We start from the raw sequence: 22,328 nt of genomic DNA on the forward strand, positions 1-22,328 counted from the left end.
CACACACACACACACACAAGTGACAGATAAATAATATCTACGAATCTACGAAACTACGCGTCAAGCTGTATTACAAAGTGATATTAAGAATAATTGAGCTTACCATTGTTGTTTCAGCGATGGACCCGAAACTGTTGATAAAAATGTTGCAGGTTACGTTTACAGGAGGACCTGCAGAGAGGGAAAAGAGAGGGAAAGAGGTGGAAAAGTTAGATTTGATCAGAAAGAGTTTTCAACAACCTAAAAGACCTCAAGCCCTGAAACCATTAAAGATCATTAGGAACTCCAATAAACAAAGCTGGAGTAAGGAAGACTGTATTTCAAGGATTGTTCACATTGACAGGAAGGTGTGGTGTTTGCTCTTCAGATCCGTCACAGAATCATTCCCCAACTTGACAAACATTTTAAGCCCCCAACACATAAAGCAAAATCAATGCTGGCAAATCAGAACCATCCCTTCTGTTTAAGAGATCTGACATCTGATAGTCTGATAGTGAGGCTAAACTGACATTTTGTTTTCACTTCATTAATCAGTCTGACGTTGTGTCTGTGTTGGCTGTTTGCTGCTGGGAAGGGGGGCTTACTTTACCCTGATTGTTGCTAGAAGCAGTTTTGTCTTGTTTGTCATGTCGGTCGAAGAAATATGACAATTTCAAGCTACACTGATTGTTTTTTTTTACACTTTGTTGGAAGCGGAACAAGCTGAAAACACAATGCTGAACATGTTAGCAAACAGTTGCCTATTAGACATCCAGTTACACAGAGCGACATCATCCTCTCATGATGATTGTAAGGTTCTTCTTTTAGCTCCAAGTTCTGCAGAGTTGGTATCCACCAACTCTGCAGAAGCAATATATCTCACTTTGTCCGTCTGTTGTTGGGTGCTGGGCTGTGCGTGTGGCTGAAAATGGGCTTGACAATGAGCAGAGAGACGCTGGGATACCTCATAGAGCGGAAGGGAACCCCGTTTGCACCACACATAATCACTTGATCCATTGTTAACGTACAACTACCGATTAATGCAGGTTTAACTCTTTGAACTCTGCGACAGGAATTGTCCCTCAGTGCCTGCATTGGTATTGTGATGTAGTATCTCAAAATAATACTCCAAGAAACAATGTTCTAGCTAGTTTTTTTAGATTGATTTAAACAGGATAATCCAATAACCGCCCACCTGTGGGAGGTCTGCTGTTAGTGGACTCACAAGAACCCAAATGGCTTCATCAATCTCATCCATTCTTGTTGGCTCTTCATGGCCATTTTTCTGGCTCTGGCACAAGACATTAACATCCCCTTCTTAATCAAGAGTGCAAAACTTAGATTGGCTTGAAAAAGAGCTGTCAATGAGTACTACACCAGACATATTTGAACTGCTGGAAAAAAATTGGAAATGTTTTAACCAGGCTATTTGAAATCCTCCCCTCTGGGCAGAGATACAGATCCAAACATTCAAATATACCATGAACTACCTCTCTGCACTTTCTAATTTGTTGCATTTTCAATCAGTTTTACCTTTTACTGTACTTCATGCTGTGAGTATGAGAATTTCCCCTTGTAGGGCAATAAAGAACAGAACTGAACTGAGATTCAGGATTGTGTGTTTGTGTGTTTTAGTCTCTGTGTGTGACCGGATATTAGAGCAGCAGAGGAGACTAAAGCTGAAGTGAGTTGATGACAGACTGCAGGAAGTAAATAAAGTGAAAAAAAACGTCTGGTAAGGTGGCTTCTAACACAAGCTGTGAGGCTGTGCTGAATAAATGAGTCTCTGCTCCGGACTTAAATAATCCGACAGTGTCCGACTGCCTGACAGCAGCAGCAGGTTTGTCTCTGAGAAGGAAAGCGTGTAAACATCTCATTACGACTTAAGAAAACTAGAAATGAGAAAATCAATGTCACACCCCTTTGAGACTTAAAAAGCGCTGTCGGTCAAATTCAAATGGCATCAATAAACACACGTATGTCATTTAAAAGGAATTCATAATGACAAAAATAGTTCCCCCTCACTCTCCTCTCAGAGATAAGACTCTGCGTTCAAGGTTGTTTTCAGATGAGCGAGTCAAAGTGAAAGTAAATAACATTCGGGCCTATTGCGGCCGCTCCATCGATTTGCTGTATTACCAGGTTGTACAAACACAAATGCGATTACGTGGTGGCGGGAGTGGAGTTGCGGTGAGGCGTGTGGAGGACAGCCAAACAGACAGTCGGGCTCTCATCTTGTTCAGGCAGTGGACATGATATTGGCTTTAAGAGGAACCACAGGAAGTAACCACTACACTCTTTTTATAGTCATGTCATTTTTTTTCAAATTCAAAACTGAGCTCCTGAAAGGAGGAGTTCCCTTTTGCACTGAGGACCAAAACAAACTTTTTCTAAACCTTTCTAAACCTTTTAAGCTTCATATTTAGCCAGGATCTCAGGGCTCCTGTTCGACACCACTACTTGCAAACAAACACCAACAGCTGGGACTTGTTCATCTTCATGTGTCGCCACATCTCTAATAACATGAGTCTCAGCCAGCACATGTAAAAAGTACAGTGACGTAAACCTACGCTGTGATTCCTTTATTTAATTATTGACCTCCATTTATTTTGCCACCAAAGCCAGAATTTACCCGCATTTGGCACTTGGCGGGTGTTATTTTGGACTCATTCTCAGAGTTAGATCAGAAGCTGCATACGACTCTCAGTCTGAGCATTATGGAGCTGGAGGTGATTAGCCTAGCTTAGCGTAAAGACTGGAAGCAGTGGGAAACAGAAACAAAGCGAGCAAACCGCTCAGCACTTTTCTGAAAGGCCAACTGGAAGCAAGAACAGCAACAACAACCAATCCACTCTCTGGGAAGATTTAGTGACCCCTCTGTGGATAAAAGTAACATTAAATCTTTTTCATACTTTTTGTACTTTTTAGTTCATCATAAAAGAGGCATTAGGCTGTTACAGACTTTACCATAATTGCTCCTTTGCAACCAGACAAGTCCCAAAGTGCAACTCTGCACTTTTCATGTATAGAAATCCATTAAAATCTGTAGATCATTATCTGCTCTTTATCTGTGAAATAATTAGATCGCTGCCTACAAATTTCACCAATTTTTTCCAATCTAATTCCTTTAATCTCATTATTATTATTTAATCAACTCTTCATCGTTAGAAAATGGTACGTAATACTGTGCTGGATTGCAAAATGTATTTTTTAATAAGTCAAGAGGCTGCATCCCAATTCTTGACTTAAGGTCAAACACACACACACGGACACAGAGTTTGTGTTTAATGTCCCTGGCTAAACTCAGTGTCTAATTCCACTTGCTGGCGGCTAGCTGGGAATGAAGGAAGGGGTCTGGATTATTTTGATGGCCAATTACTCTCCCTGTCACAGTCTGAGGACTGCTGGAGGCCACTGGGGAGGAATATCATCTGAGAGTCACTCACACACGCACTAACACACAACACACACACAAGCACGCAACTGTGGTTAAGCCAAATAGTACAATCATAGGGTTGAAGATGCACGGTTAAGAGGGAAAAAAATCATTAAAGCTAGCTGAAGGCGATTGTTCCCTACGTGACTTACATGTAAGGCATCTAATTAGAACAAACAATAGTTTACTCACAGGACTGCGTGAGGAAAGCAGGATGAAGTAATAAAGATAGAAGGAAAAAAAAACTTTCAGATATTAAATCAACCAGGTTTGCTTCTAGTTGAGCTGCAGATGAAATGAGTTTGTTTCACTGTAGCTAAAGAGAAATAGCTGCATACTGAGTTAGAGGTTCAATTAAGGTGATAGATAACTGATGCTTGAACTATGGGGAGTATGGAAGCTGAATGTTTGTTTCAATCAGCCCTTGTAAAATCTAAAAGCACCAGCCGGTAAAGTCTGACACCAGTAGGCTTACAAACGCTTACTGAATTTAATGCATGGAACTATAAACCTGATGGGTAATGAATCGTTTCCAGTGGTTTTGTTTTGACATTACTGGTTAACCAGGACACCTGACAAGGATCAACATTTCTCTTTTGACAAATATGAACTTTAAAAAGTCAAAAATCAGCTAAACGAACATCTGTCCAGGTGTTTTCCAAGCATACCGAACTGTCTGTACAGTTTATTGGATTACTGTTCCTCTTCTAACAAACCACACTACCATGCATCAGTTTCTCCTCTGAGAGATAAGACTTCAATTTTTCAGGCGTGCGGCTTTCTGTAAGGTTAATTATTTTAGGTTCTACACAACAAAAAACAACCAGATTCTTTCAGAAGAAGTAGATAAATCTGTGCTTAACTTGCACCCAAATGTATTGTCCTCCCTGCTGCAAGAAGGCAGTAAATCTGGTTATAGAAGTTGATGAGAAAATGGGAGGGAAACAGAAATTATTATTCACTGAGGTTCCTCAAAGATTTGGAATAACAAAGGTGCCAGTACTCTAAACCAGAAACCTTCATAACGTGCACATACGGAATTTGGGAGCTAAATTGAGTGCAAAAATGATTAATTTGTGGGAACATATTACTAGTTTGTGATAAAAAATACATTCATGTGCATGAATGATAAAGAAATATTAAAACAAGTGGCTTGCCAGGAATCGTACACCAGGGAGATTTTGGAGAATATTTTCTGATTGAACTAGAGCACATGTTATACCCCACACTGCTGCACATCTTTGCCTCCTTGCACTGGGTGGGAAAATGTCGTATACTATACTATATTGACAAAAATCATGATATTTAAATAATGTAATATTGATATCATTTTAATAATACACATATAATATTATTGTGCAAAAAAATCAAGCTCCCTGTAAATAATTTCTGTTTCTATTCTGTCCTCTTTTCGTGGTTTCACACTCCAACACAGTAGGTGGCAGTAATGCACCTTAATGCTGGCTGCCACCTGCCACCTAGCTAGCTACCTACTAGCACGGTGTGTTGCTTCTACTGCCATGCAAAAAAAGAAACAAGACACACAATAAAAGTTAATTACAAATTTTCTATAGATATCACAGTAATATTGTTAACATGAATTCTTTTGGCCACCGTAATCGTGAAGTGAAGTCTGATATTATGACAACCATAGGTGGAAATGTGCAGTCGTATTATGGATTTATTATCCAATTTTTAACTGTTATGTAGAATTCATAATAAAAACCTAGAATGACTTTAATTATCATGTATATTTTACATAGAATGTCTTTATGTGGGACTACAGGAGTTGAAACAAACAAGACGACAAACACACTGGAAGATAAATGGACTTTAGAAGCTTCTCTGTAAATAATCACTCCAGCTAGACCATCTGACTGTATTTTTCTGGTGTATAGAGGCTCTACAAACCCTGTGAGCACAAGCTCTGATATGTATGACTGCATCAGAGGGTTTTTCCATAAACCAGCTGGTATTACATTATCACTGTTTTTTTTCTCAGAATGGCTTTTCAGGCCTAACTCAAGTCTTCTGACACATTTCCTCCGCATCCTGGCTTTGTTCAAAATCCCTCCTTCAAAGTCCTCCGTGGCAGGAGGAAGGCGAGCGGAGGGATATCATAATTTGTCTTGTCTTGACATCCCTCGCAGCGCGTGACGCAAAAAAAAGAGGAGGAGGAGAAGCTAATACCCCCCAAAAACCTCCTCCGTCTGCTTCTCTCCCTCTTTTCTACCACAGCAGTTCATTTAATAGCCATCCAGAGGAGGAGAGCAGGAGAGAGAGACAGTTTGCTTTATAGCTTTCCAATAAAGACAGAAGACGGGGGTGCAGCAGAAAACGACAGAAAGGAGGAAGAAGCGACAGCTCATTAACTGTCATGGAGGACAGGCTGGCCGTGTGACTCACAGGCTACTGTAGCTGCACGCTTATATTTGCCTCAGTGTGTGTGTGCCAAATGGCCTGAGCCACACACACACACACAAACACACATACACACACTCAGACATGCCAGTGCTTATATACAGTACATGTGAGGACCCTCAATGACATAATGTATTAGTTTCTCGCATGAGATGAAGAATTCTCAATGAAAACCTTTTTATAATGAAGGAGGTATAAACTGTATCTCATCCTGTGCTGTCTGATTATCATGTTTTTCTCTATATGTCAATCCATTACTCTTTGACCTTTGTTTGAGAAATCTCGAGTGTACAATGTTGTTACTTTGTGATGTGATGTTGACCCTTTGCTAAGCCTAGCTACCCTTGGTTACTGTTGCTACTCTTCTTTATCTCCATCCTCCACAACGCTTCATACTCCACCGGAAGCATTTCTGAAATAGAACCTGAGTGATTTTGTTGACTTGTTTATTTGATTGTTTTCTCTTGATCCTTTTTCGTTTCAGTAGGCCATGGAGTTAAAATGTTTCTTTTTTTGTCTGTTTTGATGTGATAATTGATCATAAGGGTGTTTTATTTAAAAAAAAAATCCTTCTGGGACGCTCCTGAAATGCACTGCACTGCTTCCGATGGAATCATTGTCTAAATGCAATGCAGCCAATCCTGCTGTAATCAAGGTGTTTCTATCCTAACACTGCATGCATGCTGTTTCTAATAATTGTCAGACATACCACCCAAAATCCACAGAAGCTCTCTAAACAATGGGTTGATTTCCAATAGAATTAGATAAGAGTGGGTTTCCCATCTGTTGCTAGCCTGATAATGGAACTTTGCATGTTAGTTGGAAGCTGTCTCTGGCTGAGACAGAGCAGATAACGATGTCAGGGGTCCTTTGTCCTGCCTTTATCTAAATCTAATTCTAACCTAAACCTGAAGACCACTACAAGGTCGAAAACTCAAACTGCTCTGTATACAGATAGTACAAGTGCAAAAGGACACGCAGACACACTCAGATGAACACGTGTCGTAAATGCACGTACAGCACATACGTGTACTGTATACACATATACAAACAGCAAGTACACACACACTTACAGACATGAAGAGACACACACAAAGAGATAATGTGATAAACACAAACACAAATGCACCAAGGCAAACACACGTGTAAATGAGCAAACATACTTGATAAACAAACACATCAATTTAATACACACACACACACACACACACACAAATACACACAACTGATACACACTTAACAAAAAGACAGGCACACACACAAACACAGAAATATACATATGAACACAAAGTCACACACTATTTATGCTAACCTGTACACATAGATATGCAGGTGCATTCAGGCATGAATGGGACACACAGACACACACGCATGTTGAACTGAAGGACACATACAGTGGAGCTACAGGCTGCACCGCACACACACACAACACACCTTAACACTCATTAACATACAGTTTTGCACGGATACATACTGCCTACACGCCTCATTGGTTTTTAACCTTTTGCAGCTGATAACATTTAAATATGTTACACACAGTCCTTGTCCTCTGCATGTGTTCAGAGTTTGTCCCTGCTGGCCACTCCTGCCTGGATGATTAAATATTCAAATGTAGATCAGATTGTTGTATAACTAAGTAATTTATTTACTTCAAACCTGGTCACTAAAGTATTAAACCAATACTGACTATATTTCATAAAACTGCACTGAAAAAGGGAAATGTTTTAATATTTGGTATGAAAAATGTATATGAATTATTTAGACTATTCTAAATAATAGTTATAATATGTTCTTCTGAGATAAATTTCCATTAGCCCTTGGCATTTGAACTAAAAACTTAATTTGACTGAATATACACTCACATACTCCCTGTCTCTAAAACCCACATAATTATACACACGCACACGTAGAAGGCCAATCAAGGCCAGCGTCTGTGCTGAAGTCCTGCTGAAGTGCGTCGGCACGAATAAATCCCCCTCCTTCTTCAGCTGAACTCCACTTTCATTAAAAACAAGTGACAACAGCAATAAAGCAGGACGAAACGAACGGCTCGGCTCGGCTCGGCTCGGCTCGGCCTCTCAGCACTTCTGCTAACTGCAGCCACCGCAGCCTCTCTCTGAGGAGAGGCTCTGAACAGTCCCTGAGCTCTCTGGCTCTCTGTGTATGATATCTCTGTATGCCACGCACAAAACTAAAGCTTTAGAAACAATTTGCCTGTGTCATTAAAATACAATGCCGGGGTGCCTCTCCAATATCAGATTTCCTTCTGTTAAGCCTCAGGTTTTATCAGCTTGTTATATATTTTTTGACAGAGAGGGCTCAGTGTTTGAAGGCTTCAGAACTTTAAATCAACATGCAATCAATACAACATTTTCTTAATATTCTTTGAGTGAATGGCTTCAAAATAAAGCCAGCTCATCCCTTTTATAGGACTAAATTTACACTATGTTTTTCCCTTAAGGCTTTTTCATGAATACAAGGGATTTCTTATGTTTAATAAATTCTGTTTAATAAAACATGTTTTGTTTTCAACCAACTATGTTCAGAGAGGATATATATGTAAGTGTCGATTAGTGTAGTGGGGTAAAAAGAACAATATTTCCCTCTGAAATGGAATATAAAGTAGTATAGAATGAAAATATTTAAATAAATTTAAAAAGTATAGTACTTGAATAAATGCAATTAGGTACATTCCAACTCTGGTGCATACAGAAGTATATTGTAAAATATAGTACAGACTGTGTCTCTTCTTCTTGGAACTGTGTACAAGCGCATTGGGAGCAATTTTAAAACAAAGCCAGATTCATGGTATGTCTACAAACTTTGCCAATAAAGCTGACTCCGATTTCGACTGAGTCTATTTGCTCTTCCGAAAGAGAGAAACTCTTTCGCATTGATTCACCACATTGGTTCTTCGTGGTACCTTTTAGGTTTTAGAGTGTCGGGTTTGCTGGTCATCATCATTTACTCATTTTTCACCTCCCAGGAGAACTGACAGAGAGAAAAGAGGTTTTGGTGGTTATCCAGGAAGTAGATAGGTCTAAATAGAGATGGTATGAAGATGACAGCCTGATAAACCTGCCAGGGAAGTGCCTGTAATTGCTTTTTTAATGATTAATAGTTTGGAGGGTTTTGTACTCCTCCCTCAGCAGACTCTGAGATTTTTTCTAGTCTCGACTTAACATCTCGTACTCGTTGTGATTTTTAAACTGACACTGGAACCAACGGCGAGCTGCCAACTGAGGACTCCAGACATGAGCCGGTGGGATTGTTTTATACTGTCGTCTCTGTATCAACACTACCTCGAATTGAGATTTAGCATTGCAGAAAACAACTTGGCACATTTTTGGTTCTGTATCTCATCACTGTGCCAAGATAAAGCTTTCCATTCCCAGTGGAGACACTCTTATTGCAAATGTGTCCACTCATGACATTGGAAGGGGTTTTGGATTAAAGCATCTACTAACCAGAAGGTTATGCCACGTCCACCAAGCGCCATATGTTAGGATGATATAGCAGGTGCATTAAGACTGCAGGGAGCATTACTGTTGCCAAGAAGTGGTGAATTTCAAATCTAGTAATGTTGATACTTACAGCCACTGTCTCTTGCAATCTTTAGTGATTATAGCATCTTTCAAATTATTCTGACACAAATGATCACAAAGCCAATAAGAATTAAGGCAGTCTGTGTGTTGCCTTTTGATAAAGACCTAACAGAGGACATCTTTATTTTTTTAGTAAGGTAAGCCACACGTTTGTTACACTTTTAGCAAAAGAGGGACACATAAAAAAAGGACCCGATGCAGCAAATTTCCTTTACCCGTTCATTGTCAAGCAAGATAACGTGACTGTGGCAGGTGGTTTGTTACACATAACCATCTGGGAAGTCAATGTAATGTAATGTAAAATAGTTTTTAAGGGCAGGCACCTTCAAAAAATACTTGGCCGGTGATTGGATGAACCATCTGTCTATCACTGTATATTATGGGCGAACTTCAACCAATCAGATCAATGAACTATATAACGTGGTTAAACTCTTACCGAAGCCAACTGGGAGATTAGCAAAAACATATAAAATGACATTTTCCACAGAGAAAAGCCTTCTCTTTCAATGAAGAAATACTCTCCATTTCTGGTATAACTGATGCTAGCAGCATCTACACTAACCTCTGTTGTTTAACAATAGTGTTTTCTCACTGCTTCACACCTAGCACCCACCCCCTGTAGATGCCAGTACTTCCTCAAAGGAGGTTGACTGATCTCGTATGACTGGAGTTGGGCCAAAAACGCATAGATTGAAGCCTGGAAACATGGATTTTCAAGAGATCTATATGCAAGGCTAGATGCTTCACAAGGTTACAAGGCAACACCCAAGACTCTATTCTTCAGAAAGAAAGATTAGTGGTAAGCAGTGTAAAGTTCTGATGGTGCACTGAACTTGAACTTCAGAGACCAAGGTTGGCTTCCATGGAGAGACTGCATGAGATTTGTTGCACAATTGAATAGTTTGCAGTTGTATTTCTGACAATAGATCTAACATGTCACTTGAATGCACAGCAATAAAACGATCCATCATTTCTGTTTGGTTTCTGTTTGTTTTCTCACTTGCAACTTCAAATCCAGAAGTACTGACCAAAAAATTGGTCAGATAAAATGTTTTCTAAATCCAGACTCAAACAAATTAACTCTAAATGAGTCTGAACCTGAACCAGGAGTTCTGAGATTGTTGGTCAAACTGTGGTGTGACTATAGTCCTGCAACATAGAAAGTAAATTCATGTTGTCACAGCCCAATTAGTGGCATTGTTGCTTTGTTAACAAGATAACTGAGGAGGCTCACTGATGTACCTGGATGAGCAGAGAGCAACATGCATAGTAAACTTAGAAGGGTAAAATAAAATGGTCACTCCAACATTGTTTCTTATCAACACTGATTAACAGCTGCAACAGCTGACCAAAGCATTAAGCAAACACACCCCACATTGGGGACAGTAAAGATGCAATTCTCTCTCTAATATGAGCTTCGGGTAGAGACCACCCACACACCTCATGCTTTTACGAGAAGGAAAGCGTATAGGTGGTACAGTGGGGCAGGCTCCATTATCAGGCCTTAGGAGGGCTGTAAAACACAGGTATCTAGAGGATTGCCTTGGCTCTGCTCTCCTATGATTTATTTAACTCTGTCCTCTCCTGATGCCCAATTTGCAGTCCTCTAAGTGACACCTCAGTGCTGCAGCGGTGAGGCCGAATTTATTCACAGCAACAAATGGCATGGAGCTAAACAAAGCAAAGGGAGGCAAGGGTAGAAGAGAAGTCGCAGGGTACAAATTATATGAAAAACATTCTGAATTACACAGGATCGCCTCTTTTGCAATTGAGCTGCCTTCAGCAAAAAATACTACAATGGCCGTGAGACATTAAATATTTATAGGGCGTCGTCTGTAGGCTATATGGTCCGGGGAAAGCAGTTTTACTTTTTATTGAACTAATATATATTCCCCACACATGCTCAAGGAAGTTGAGGAACATAGCTCATTTTACAAGCAGGACTGAGAGAGAGAGGGTTTGAAAGAGAAAGAAGAGAGAGAGAAAGAGAAGTAGAGGGTTGTTTTTCTTTCCCTATCGCTATTTTTCCGCCATTATGTCCAGACACGACAGCTGAGGAGGTGATCATTTTGTTCTTATCCTCAATGCATAAACATCAGAGCTGAAATGCCAGCAGGAAAAGTTTCCCTGGGAACTTTAAAGCATCATAAATCTCCTGACTCGATAGTGAAACAGTGAAATAATGAACATTTTATCAAACGCTGAGAGCTTTATATTCCTGCAAGTTACTGCAGCTCAACTTATAAAAAAGTTTGCTAAAAGCCATAAAACTGATTCTGTACTCAGAGGGCGAAAAAAGCCCTTCAAAGGCTGTTTGGCCACAAATGCAGAGGACACCTGAAGAGATAGAACTTTACTTATTTACTACTTTAACTGGAGCATTAAATATCTGCTTCTGTAACAGAGAATTTCATTCCACGGCCAAAAATATGAGGACACTTAAACATTGCATCAGTATGTGCAGTCTGAACAACTATTAAAATCATGATGATGACATTTGTTCATAAATATTATATATCTTAATATTTCGATTAATGGTTCAGCCCTAGTTTCCACCAGGTTTTGGAACCTGCTGCAGGGATTTTCTCCCATTCAGACACAAGAGTGTTAGTAAGGTCCAACACTGATGTTGGGTGATCAGGCCCGGCTTGTTCCAGTCAAGTTCTTCCACACCAAACCGGGAAAACCATTTCTATGTGGAACTAGCACTGTGCACGGGGGCATTGATACGTTGAAACTCAAACAAAAACAAATCAATCTTAATGCTACTGGCATACAATAATGTATTAGACAATATGCTTCCAACTCTAAAATAGGGCCATTTCCCAACAGCATATAGATTAATTTGGCTGCTGCTTGTTGATGAAAAAATACAACAACTTAAAAAAATATGTACAAATCCCTCAAATTAACAAACTTTCAAGGACTTTCCCTGGTGCTCTGTATACACATACAAGCAAAAAGCGTCAGTCTTCCAACCGCTGCTGATGCTGCTTTATTTAATTTTTTTTCCTCCATTACATTCAGACACGACAAGGAGGAGGAGATAAACATCAAGGCTGAAACGCCAGGGGGGAAAGAAAAGAAAATGCTCGAAGGCGGCGAAACATTAAAGTGCCGTCCGTCTCTTGACTCAACAATGAAACACGATTGAAACAAGAGTTGTTTTTCCCCGTCTTCTCTTCCTTATGTCTACCTTCTCTAAAGCCATATCCAACAACCTGAAAAAAAGAACCTGTCTGCATTGCATTCTTATTTATTTCTGCCTTCATTCCCATGCAGATGTCGTAGCCCGTCTTCCGAGCCGCATCCCTCTTCATTTACACAGACAGCTCTCATTATTCTCCCACATATGAAAGTGTATACCTGGCTTCTCCTATAGAACAGTAAACCCTTTTGGCTTTAAGCAAGGAAGTAAACAGTGCGGTTGATCAGCAACGGGGGGAAAAAACACTTCTTGTCACATTTTAATTGGAGTGGTGAGATGAGGAATGGCGGTTTCTCCCGCAGACATATTCAACCATCCATCATCGCCTCTTCCATGGATTGAACTTTAGGGAAAAACTTCATTTTCCTCCCCAGCGAGGGAGGAGAAATGCCATTATGATATGTTTTACTCCTCCTCCTCCTCTCTTCCTTAACTCTCTCTGTGAATCTACTTCCCTCTCTTTTGCTTTATTCCCCTTTCTTTTCCTGCCTCATTGTCACTCTGCCTCTTCCTCTCTCATTCGTATTCTCTCTTTCAGCCACAGGGTGTTCAAGTTTCATTATGAGATGAAATGTATTCAAAGTGGGAGGCAGGCAGAGAGGAGAGGATGGAGAGATGGATGGATGCATGGCAGCCTGGTCAGAAATCACCTGAGGCTGTGTGCGTGTGTGTTTGTCTTTGCATAGTTACTCAAAATTGGCATTCATGCCTGCAAGCATTTTTAGTTTGTCTGTGTGACGGTGTGTGTGCCCTGTATGTTTGCAGTGAAAATGTGTGTGTGTGTGTGTGTGTGTCAGCATGTGCTTGCATATGTGCATTTCCTCTCCCACAGATTCTCTCTGTTTATACATATTAGTCTCACACTCACTCTCATGTAGGCATTAACCATGGGCCAAAGCACCCTGAAAGACAAACATATCTCTTTCTATCTATGAAAATAAAGGCTGTTCATATTGTATATATTATTTAATGTCATCAAATCATTTGAAAACACCAAACCAACGTTAACATTTATTCTACTAACAATTATCGTGTGTGTATCAAACCCTGATCTATCTTCTCTCCGCTGTGCCACAGAGCTCCATTGTTTAAAACTATTACAAACACATCATTGAGCCACACTGTTACACTGGGTGACATGTTCCTTCATTACCATGAACACACACACTTTTTATTTTGACCCAGTCGCACACACACCGTCCCGCTGCCCTAAATACTCACTCAAGCACTACATATGGATTAATCCGCCATGAAAACTACAGTGACTATTATTCTAATAAAAAAAACAGAAATTTGAAACTATATATTTGATAGCTGTTTTTAAAGATAAGACAGGGTAGATAAGCCTGAGAGAAAGCAATAACACGTTGGTTGTTGGTTTTGGTCTTTTCATGGGATTTGTGGACAATATGAAAACATATCTGCCTTATCAGCCTCTTCATTTAAACCCACTGAAATAAATTCTATTGACTTCTCAAGGTTTCAATAGGTATCGAGTCAGGCTGAATTGCAGGAAAACCCTGTATGAAATAATTCAGAGGATGTAGAATTGTCCGCTCTTTACACTAGCCATAGATAAATTGCACCCTGGATTTGAATCTTTCATTGAATTCAAGTGTTTTTTATGAAATTTATGATATGTAAGACAGAAATTAAAGGGAAAATTACAGGAGTGATGGATGTTTCAGCCAGTTAATGGTTTTAAATCTGACACATTACGGATAGAACAGCCATGATAAATTAGATAGAGGCACTTCTAGGACAGCCTGAGCCCTGGGTACTGGGCTCTGAAGCCTCGGACACGCTGGCTGTCTTGCGGAAGCCTATATGGAAGCGAAGTTTATTTTGGGAAAACAAACTTTTTTGGCTTCAAGCACCATTGAGCAGCTTCCAGCCTGCAACACTATATCCAGTTCTCCCTCAATACATCCATGGGTCCAACTGTTCAAATTTTAATCACATGATGGATGTGATGCAGCAGTCAACAGGGACAATGGAGGAACTTTCACTCCTGTGCACACCTGGCCAATCGCTCCAAGGAGCGGGCATGACCATCAGCCATTATAAAATAAAAGAGGTCACTTTCCTCAAGGAAGCGTATCTTTTTCTAGTGTGAACTAAGCCTGCAGTGAATCCGTAAGCAGGACCTTCCAGGTTTTGACTGACGGGCAGACATGACAGGCTGGCAGCTTCTTGACTGCAGAGAGACAGAAATCAATGGCAGGTCTACGGCGGCGACACGGCGGCGGAGAAGAGGTGACTCGAGCTTTATTCCACTGGATTACTGAAAGGTAGTGATGCTGCAAAGTGTGTGTGTGTGTTTGTGTGTTAGTAAGGGTGTGTGTGAAGGAGAGGTTTTAAAAGAATTTGCACTGCACAAGTGTGTTTCTGTATCTGTGTGTGTGAACATGAGCGAATGTGTTTGCTTGAGCCTTCCTGTTTGTTGTTTGCATGTTTGTTTGCCTGACTGTGTGTTTGTGCAGATGGACTATTTGTAGTGTGAGTATATGTGTGTGTGTGTGTGATGGTCATCTGCTCAATAAATCAGTGTGTGATTTCACAGTGTGTCGTGATGCTCTGCTCTTAGCTTGGTGCTTTTAATCATCTTGAGAGGAAGGTAGATAGTCATGTGAGATTAGTGGAGACACACACACACACACTCACACACACACACACACACACATACACACACAATCTGCCGCCTCACCTTATCCCTCAAACACTCGCATGCACTTCTCTCAACCTCGCTGATAAAACAGGTTGACTCAATATAAGTACGCCTCTTTTAATGTTTTAGATATTTTAAGCGGAAATCAAAGCATTTGTCAGTGTGTTGTGTTCACTCTGTATGGGATGAGAGGGGATAATAAACGGACGAATGGATTTTCATTTTGAACTTTTTTTCAATTCCAAGTACGAGCACATTAACATCTTTATGAAAACAAACAAAAAGAAAGTTAATTTGGTATTAAAGAGTGTAACACGCGCTCCCTGCAATACAGCACACTTCATTAAAGACTCTTGTTCTGAAAACCACATAAAAGACGATGATAAATCGACGCAGGGATCAATTCATGTGTCCATGCAGTATTTACACTCTGAGATGAGATTTTCTTTCTTTAATTAAAATCTTTCCATTCACAAATTATTCAAAGCCATCTTTTCACTATTTGATTTTCATTAAACTATATAATATCACTAAAAGCCCTCCTTTTCGCCGGTTTATTTTCTTGCAGATCAATATGGTAAAAATGGAGAAAGCTCGAAAGCCATGTGTCTGTATTTTACTGTGATATGAGAACCACGTAATGCCATGGAATCAGAGTTATTCTTTAAATACATACATTATTTTCTCTTTTTTACTGTCTGTTAGAATCCCTGTATTCGTTAAAAAGTGCTTTTATTTTGAAGCATTTTGTGAAGCAACCAAATTTTAAGACTGATACCAATAGCATTTCTAAAACTGCATGATATAAGAGAAGCAATGTCCTATCATCCGTACTGTGTGTGCACTCTGCTCCGGTCAGCGCGGCCGACTTTATCTTCGGTCAATAATGTGCGACTGACGGACGAGTGCAGCGTGTTTTTATGTATCATAGTTCATGAGCTGCTTTCGTGCGTTGTTTTGTCGACCTGAATGCATAACTGTGTGTGTGTGAGTGCACTACCTCCCCCTCTTACACTCCCTCCTCTCTGGCCAAACAAAGCCCCCCCCTCCTGGAGCTGTCCATGGTTCTGATTTTTCAAAGTAAAACTGGAGGCCTGCTCTGACCATGGAATAAGCTTACCTTTGAACTTTAACTAAGAGCTGTATTTCAGATATGTAGGCATGTCATTGATTTTGTGTGTATGCGGGCTATCCATCTTTTAAACCCCCTTCCCAAGGAGTGTGAGAGGGAAGGGCCTTAGTGCCTACCAACAGTCAACACTGGTTTCTTTCAAGCACAAAACCTATATATTAAATAACCATGTAGTTTTTCTCCTCTCAACTTAACCATACTGTAACTATAGAGGTGCAGAGGATTATTCATATCAGGAATTTCTGGAGGGAATTGACCTGTTTTGTCGTGTATATGAGGATTTACTGGAGCATCTTCAGTTGAGGAAAGCCCTGCAATCACACCAAGTGTTTCCTTTCTACAGCACTGTGCAGCCATATTATGCTCTTTAAAATAGGCCACTTGGATGGGCATTAATCTGTGCAGGGGGATATTCTGCTTTACATTCACTAAAACCACACTATGTGCTCCAGCCTGCAGTAATCATTTTGCAGTGTTGGCTTTCCGCAGCACTGTGCAATCACATTATAAAGGTGTTCCATGAGACAGGCCACTTGGATAAGCATAAATCTACATAGCAGCAGATTTTTTCACTCAATAAAAAAGTAAAATAACCGCAATATGCTCCAACCTGCAGTCGTCACATTAAAGTGTCACCTCTCTAAAGCACTATGCAATCATATTACAAAGCCGTCCTCCATGAAACCGGGCACTTGAATAAGCATAAATCTACAGAGACAGATTGAATCCTCGGGCCTCTCGCACGCCACCGAGGGGGAAGGAGAGCCCAGAATCTGTTAGCAGACAAATATCCCTTGGCCTAACATTAATCTGCATAAAGCGCCGGTGCGAGGAGGTGAGTTGTGTGTAATATGTGCCGAACATCCCGCGACAGAAGGAGCAGAGCAGAGCCTCTAATCAGGAAGAACGGCTGCTGCCGACGGCGGCCGTGGCGAGGCTTCGGGCCCCTGACCTGCTGACTGGATTCTGCTGAACACGCTGGAAGAGAAATCTCCTCTCCCCCACTTCATCCTCCCTCTCCCTCCCCCGCTCTCCGTGTGTCCTCGTTCCTATCTCTTCCCTCCTCTCGTCCCCCCTTCCTCCTCTCCTCTCCTCCTCAGTGATAGCGTTCTCTCCCTGTCGAGTATGTTCTTTGTCCGTACATTCCTTCCTTCCGCTGCTGTTGTTTTCTTTCCTGTCTTTATCTTTTCTCTCCTTTCTTTCTTTATTGTTCCTTTTTCCATTTTAGTATTACATTTCCTTCCATTCCTTTCCTCTAACTTGTTCCCTTAATTCCTTTGGTGTCCTACCTTCTTTTCTTACTGTGCTTTCTCTAACGTTCTTGTCTCTTTTTTCATTTCCTTCTCCTTTCCCTATCTTTATGTCCTCTCCTTCCCGTTACTGTCCTTTAATTGAGTTTGTTTTACAACAACCCTATAGAATTCCATTTCCTCTCATTTCTATTTTATTTTTCTTCATTACCCCGGTTGTCCTTTCCTCGCATTTGCCTTTCCTTCGCTTTCGTCCTCTCCCATCCCCCCCTCCTTTTCTCTTCTTGCGTATTACATCTTTGCTCTCCTCCTTCTACATTAACCTAATCTTTTTCCCTTCATGTCTCCTCTGCTATCCTCCCCTCCTCTGAAACTGACATTTCCACCAAAGTTGTCCAAAGCCGAGCGGCTCTGCAGATCAGAGAGGAGCCTGCACGCTACTTTGTAGTAAAAAATGAGCATTACCGTTAGTGACGATAGCCTGCACATCAATAGCCATCACTTACGAGCGAAATGTTCACGGGTCCCACTGCGGATACTGAAGGCAAATCAAGTCAAAGCACAGAAAGGAAATAAAATACTCTTTTATTGCTTGCTGTGCAAAGTGAGAGCCATAATCAGAACTAATCAATGAGCTTTAATCTCCAGCATGCTACCTCCTTTGTTAGTTGTCAATAAAGTGCTTTCAGGGGATTTAGCACCGCATCCGACATAATGGAGGTCAGATTGCATTTGTCTCTGACAGAGAGCATTATTTTATTATTCCTATCTATTTATTCTTTTTTATCATACAGTATTTTATCAGCATAAAGTATATTAGCATCTAAACTAGCACGAGCATGCTAACAGTAGCTGTTTTATTTTGTAATTCTAATAAGCCTCCTGGATTGTTTGCTAGCTAAAAGTTTTCATCAGGTTAGCTGAGTTGATTCGTATTATCCTTGAAGACGTCACACCTTCAGCTAATAAAACTTCACATTAAACCAGCCAGCAGTGCCTATTTAATTTAAAACGGAGAATATATCAGCCCTTTCTGGCCCGTCACTGTTTTAAATGCTTTTGAGAATTGCTTAGGTCAATATATGGCAGACAATAAAGGGGGCCATCAAATATAGAATGTGTATAAATTATTGAGGTTCAAAGTTTATTTTTTTATGTAGGAAAGATATATTTTATAGTCTAGCCTTTCTGTGATCCCCTTTCTTACCTTTTATACAACATTGTTTTATGGTTTTATCGCTCATCTACACTTAGAACTATTGTTTATAGTGTTTGATACTATTGCTTATTCCATATATTGTTTTATTGATGGTGCTATCATCCTTAGTTTTTAAACACATCCATGATTCCTGTTGTCTTTACCCCGTAAAGACCTGGTTTTGAAAGGTGCCACAGAAATTAAGTTTATCATTATTATTATTATTATTATTATTATTATTATTATTATTACCATTGAGAAAACAATCCTGTCTCAAAGTCTAAGCAGTGTTTCAGCCTTGGATGGACCTTTAGGTGTCAGTTAGACAAATTCTATATGTAGAATGACTGATGTCGGTATTTGAACAAATTTTTGAATTATAACACATATACTAACCCAACAACATAGGATGGGCGATGTATTATGATATAATAAATCATCTCGTAACAAGAGTGGGAAATTGTTAATAGATAAAAGTTTATATTTTGGCAAATACAAAAAATTCCTTACATTATTACTTGTTAAACGTTGTTATTACAAACGTTTATATTTTTGCTGCCATTTCTTCATAATGCCTCCACTATTTGTAATATTGTATTAGGACATGAAGACTGATGTTTCCTTCCTCTCTCACAAATCTCTGAACTTCTGAAGCTACGATCCTCCCCCTGCTATTTGGACATTAAAGTGAGAAATTATTTCTTATTAGCTCTACAGTTTTTTTCCCCTCTCTGCCGAGCCAGTGGGTAAGTTATGCATCGCAGCAGCCTGGAGGCAGACGGGCTGCTGCCTGCTAATATAAAACGCCGTCTCCTGTGAAGCCGACAGTATTGGCCAGCAGAATAAGCTTAGGAGGTAATTGGGGTCTTTAGTCTGCAAACCAACAGCCTCTCTCAATAGCATTAGTCACCCAGAGTAATCAGACACAAAGGGATCATATCTGCAGCACTGCGGATGAAGATGCTGCTTAAGTTGAATTTTTGTTTTAATCTTCTTAAGACGGCATGTCCTAAGTCAACTTTTTGAGCATCGGGACGTCCAATGTCTCCTCAACATAGTTGCTATAATCACTAATAAATCTTCTGTTGCCAGGAAACATTAAAGTAAGCTTTCTCAACCTGCATTAAGGGTGTCTGGAAGCATTGCCCAAAAAGATTGCCCAGTGCATCACCTCTGCTGTTTGCCCCATCACCAACAGCAGGCCTAATTGTCTGGAAAGTCCTGCAGCACTAATTCCAGGATGAACCACTGTGTGTATCCATGTGTGTGTGTGTGGAGCGTGTATAGGAGGCGGGCGGGTTCTACCATGGCTTCCTCTCTGTGCTTGTAAATTAGGACCACATATACATTAGTCACGACTGACAGGAGCCACTGTGTAAAGGGCCTGCTGTGCTACGAGCGTTAGCATGTTAAGCTAACGGGCCTAATGGGTTGAAAGAGATTCTTCAACACGGATCAACACGGAACAAATGGAGAGAAGTGTAACAAAGCTATTCTGTCCTGCACTGAAATACTGTACTGTACATACTGTATATAGTACTCTACTGTACAGTACTGTATACTGCGTTCTGCTGCACATTATCCGTATGTTCTGTACTGCATATTATGCTGTACTTTATGCGTACTGTGCAGTATTCCTATGTACTGCACTGTACTTTTATTCATTACAACGATATACTATACTGTATTTTATTAATGTACTATACGAGGCTATCATGCTGTACTGTAGTATACTATTCCATAATAGACTACAATAATTAATCACACTATGCATACACTACTATTAATAACAGTACTATACTGTAATACTATACTACACAATATGATACAATACTATACCATCCTACTATATTAGGATAAGATGAAAACAGAGCTCTGTCACTCCTGTGTGACCGGCTCTGGAGGTGCTTGCAGAGTTTAGAAAGACGCCCACAAGATGTTCCGAGTGAAACTTCTCTGGGGCTTTCAGCTTGTTTCCTTTCTCTCTGCAGAACACTGCCAGGACCCAAATACAATTTTGGGTAAAACATTTGAACTTAGTAAAGGTTGTGCTGAGTCAGGATGTGTGGTTACCCAGCAGGTACAATAGTTGGTAGGTGACACAAAGGCATACATGTTAACAACACTATATACATTTTACTACACACTACAGTAACTTAACCTACACTTGTCCAGAATGTTGCAATATTAAAAATGAACTGTATCTCCTGTAGCGCTATATTTACTGCTACATGAAAGCGCTGTATAACAGCTTGTAACATCGACACTGTCAGTCTGCTCATGTGTACATACGGTATGTGTTTACACTCACCAGGAGCTGTCCAGGTGTCTCATATGCATATCTACAGTAAAATAGAGTTACACATCAGCTGTAATCAAATGCAAAAAGGTTTGCTGTAAAGCTAAAGCTTTGTAAAGCTCTCTGACCAGCAGAATGATTTGTTGGTGAGGTTACACACAAGCCAAGTTAAAAAGAGCTGAGTGTCTACATTTGCCTTCAAGAGGGAGACAAAAATCATTACTTTCCCAGAAAAAGGCCTTGTTTTGCCAGAGAGAACTGACAGCTTTATGGTAAGGAAACAGGCACACTTGAGCCTGGGATAAAAGCTCAATACTGCTGTTTTGGAAGAGTTAACTGTTGTTACACTAAGCAATTCTTCCAACATGTTTTGCCACTAATGAAACAATTATGCGTGGCATTAAGGGAGAAAAATGCCTGTGTCAACATAATGAATTCAGTAAAGCCTGAAATATTGCTGATGTTTGACAAACACGTTTTTGCTTAATTGCTCCTGCCACCAGATGTTCTACAGTGATTTCTAGACAATACAGTTTTGACCATTTTGATTGACACAACTTACAACAATACATGGCAATCTCTACAAAAAAAGCATTTCCCTAACATTCTTAGTTTTCTCAACATTTGGAAAATGCCTCATCATCGCATGAGACAAACACAAAACCATGGTCAGGGAAGAAAAGAAGAAGAAAAAAAGAACAAAAAGAGGGAAAAAGAAAAGGAAAGTACCTTTCTTGTGAGTAGCTTCATTTTTGGAGCCTTTGGGGTCTAATAAAAAAAAGATCAGAATTAAACACAGCATATTCTAACAACACGTTACCAACGTTGTTTGTCCTCGTTAAGGAAAACAACCGCTTTGTCTATCAAGGAGCGAACAAGACAGCAAGGCTCGATTATCTAAGGTGTCGCACTGCTGCCAACACTCAGCGGGGGTGAGTGTGTGGCAGTGGGGGAGACTTAGGAGGGGCAGGGAAGAGGAGGGGCAACATACTGTGAAGGCAATAGCAGGAAGGAGGGATGCACGAGTCTGTAGAGGAACAATCTACTGCCATACTGCAGCGGGCAGGAGAGGAGAGGCGATGCACTGAGATGAAGAGGAGGAGGAGGAGGGTTGCAATGCAGTTCTGTCAAG

General features: G+C 40.3%; 1 protein-coding gene and 1 long non-coding RNA gene across 2 annotated transcripts in view; both read right to left on the reverse strand.

Annotated features, from left to right (window-relative positions):
* Positions 1-22,328, reverse strand: part of LOC118333375 — a 598,798-nt gene that overhangs the window by 394,257 nt on the left and 182,213 nt on the right. The gene's annotated exons all lie outside the window — the stretch shown is intronic.
* The window catches only part of glra1 (glycine receptor, alpha 1), a 112,002-nt gene that overhangs the window by 54,953 nt on the left and 34,721 nt on the right, over positions 1-22,328 (reverse strand). Inside the window, exons 4-5 of the mRNA XM_035668975.1 lie at positions 21,926-21,964; positions 104-171 (exon numbers count right to left, since the gene is read on the reverse strand). Of these exons, the coding sequence (XP_035524868.1) occupies positions 104-171; positions 21,926-21,964 (107 nt within the window). The remainder of the gene's footprint in view (positions 1-103; positions 172-21,925; positions 21,965-22,328) is intronic.

This window comes from Morone saxatilis, unplaced genomic scaffold, assembly GCF_004916995.1.
Source record: "Morone saxatilis isolate NCDOM2014 unplaced genomic scaffold, NCSU_SB_2.0 Contig22, whole genome shotgun sequence".
In the NCBI taxonomy this organism is placed as follows: Eukaryota; Metazoa; Chordata; class Actinopteri; family Moronidae; genus Morone; species Morone saxatilis.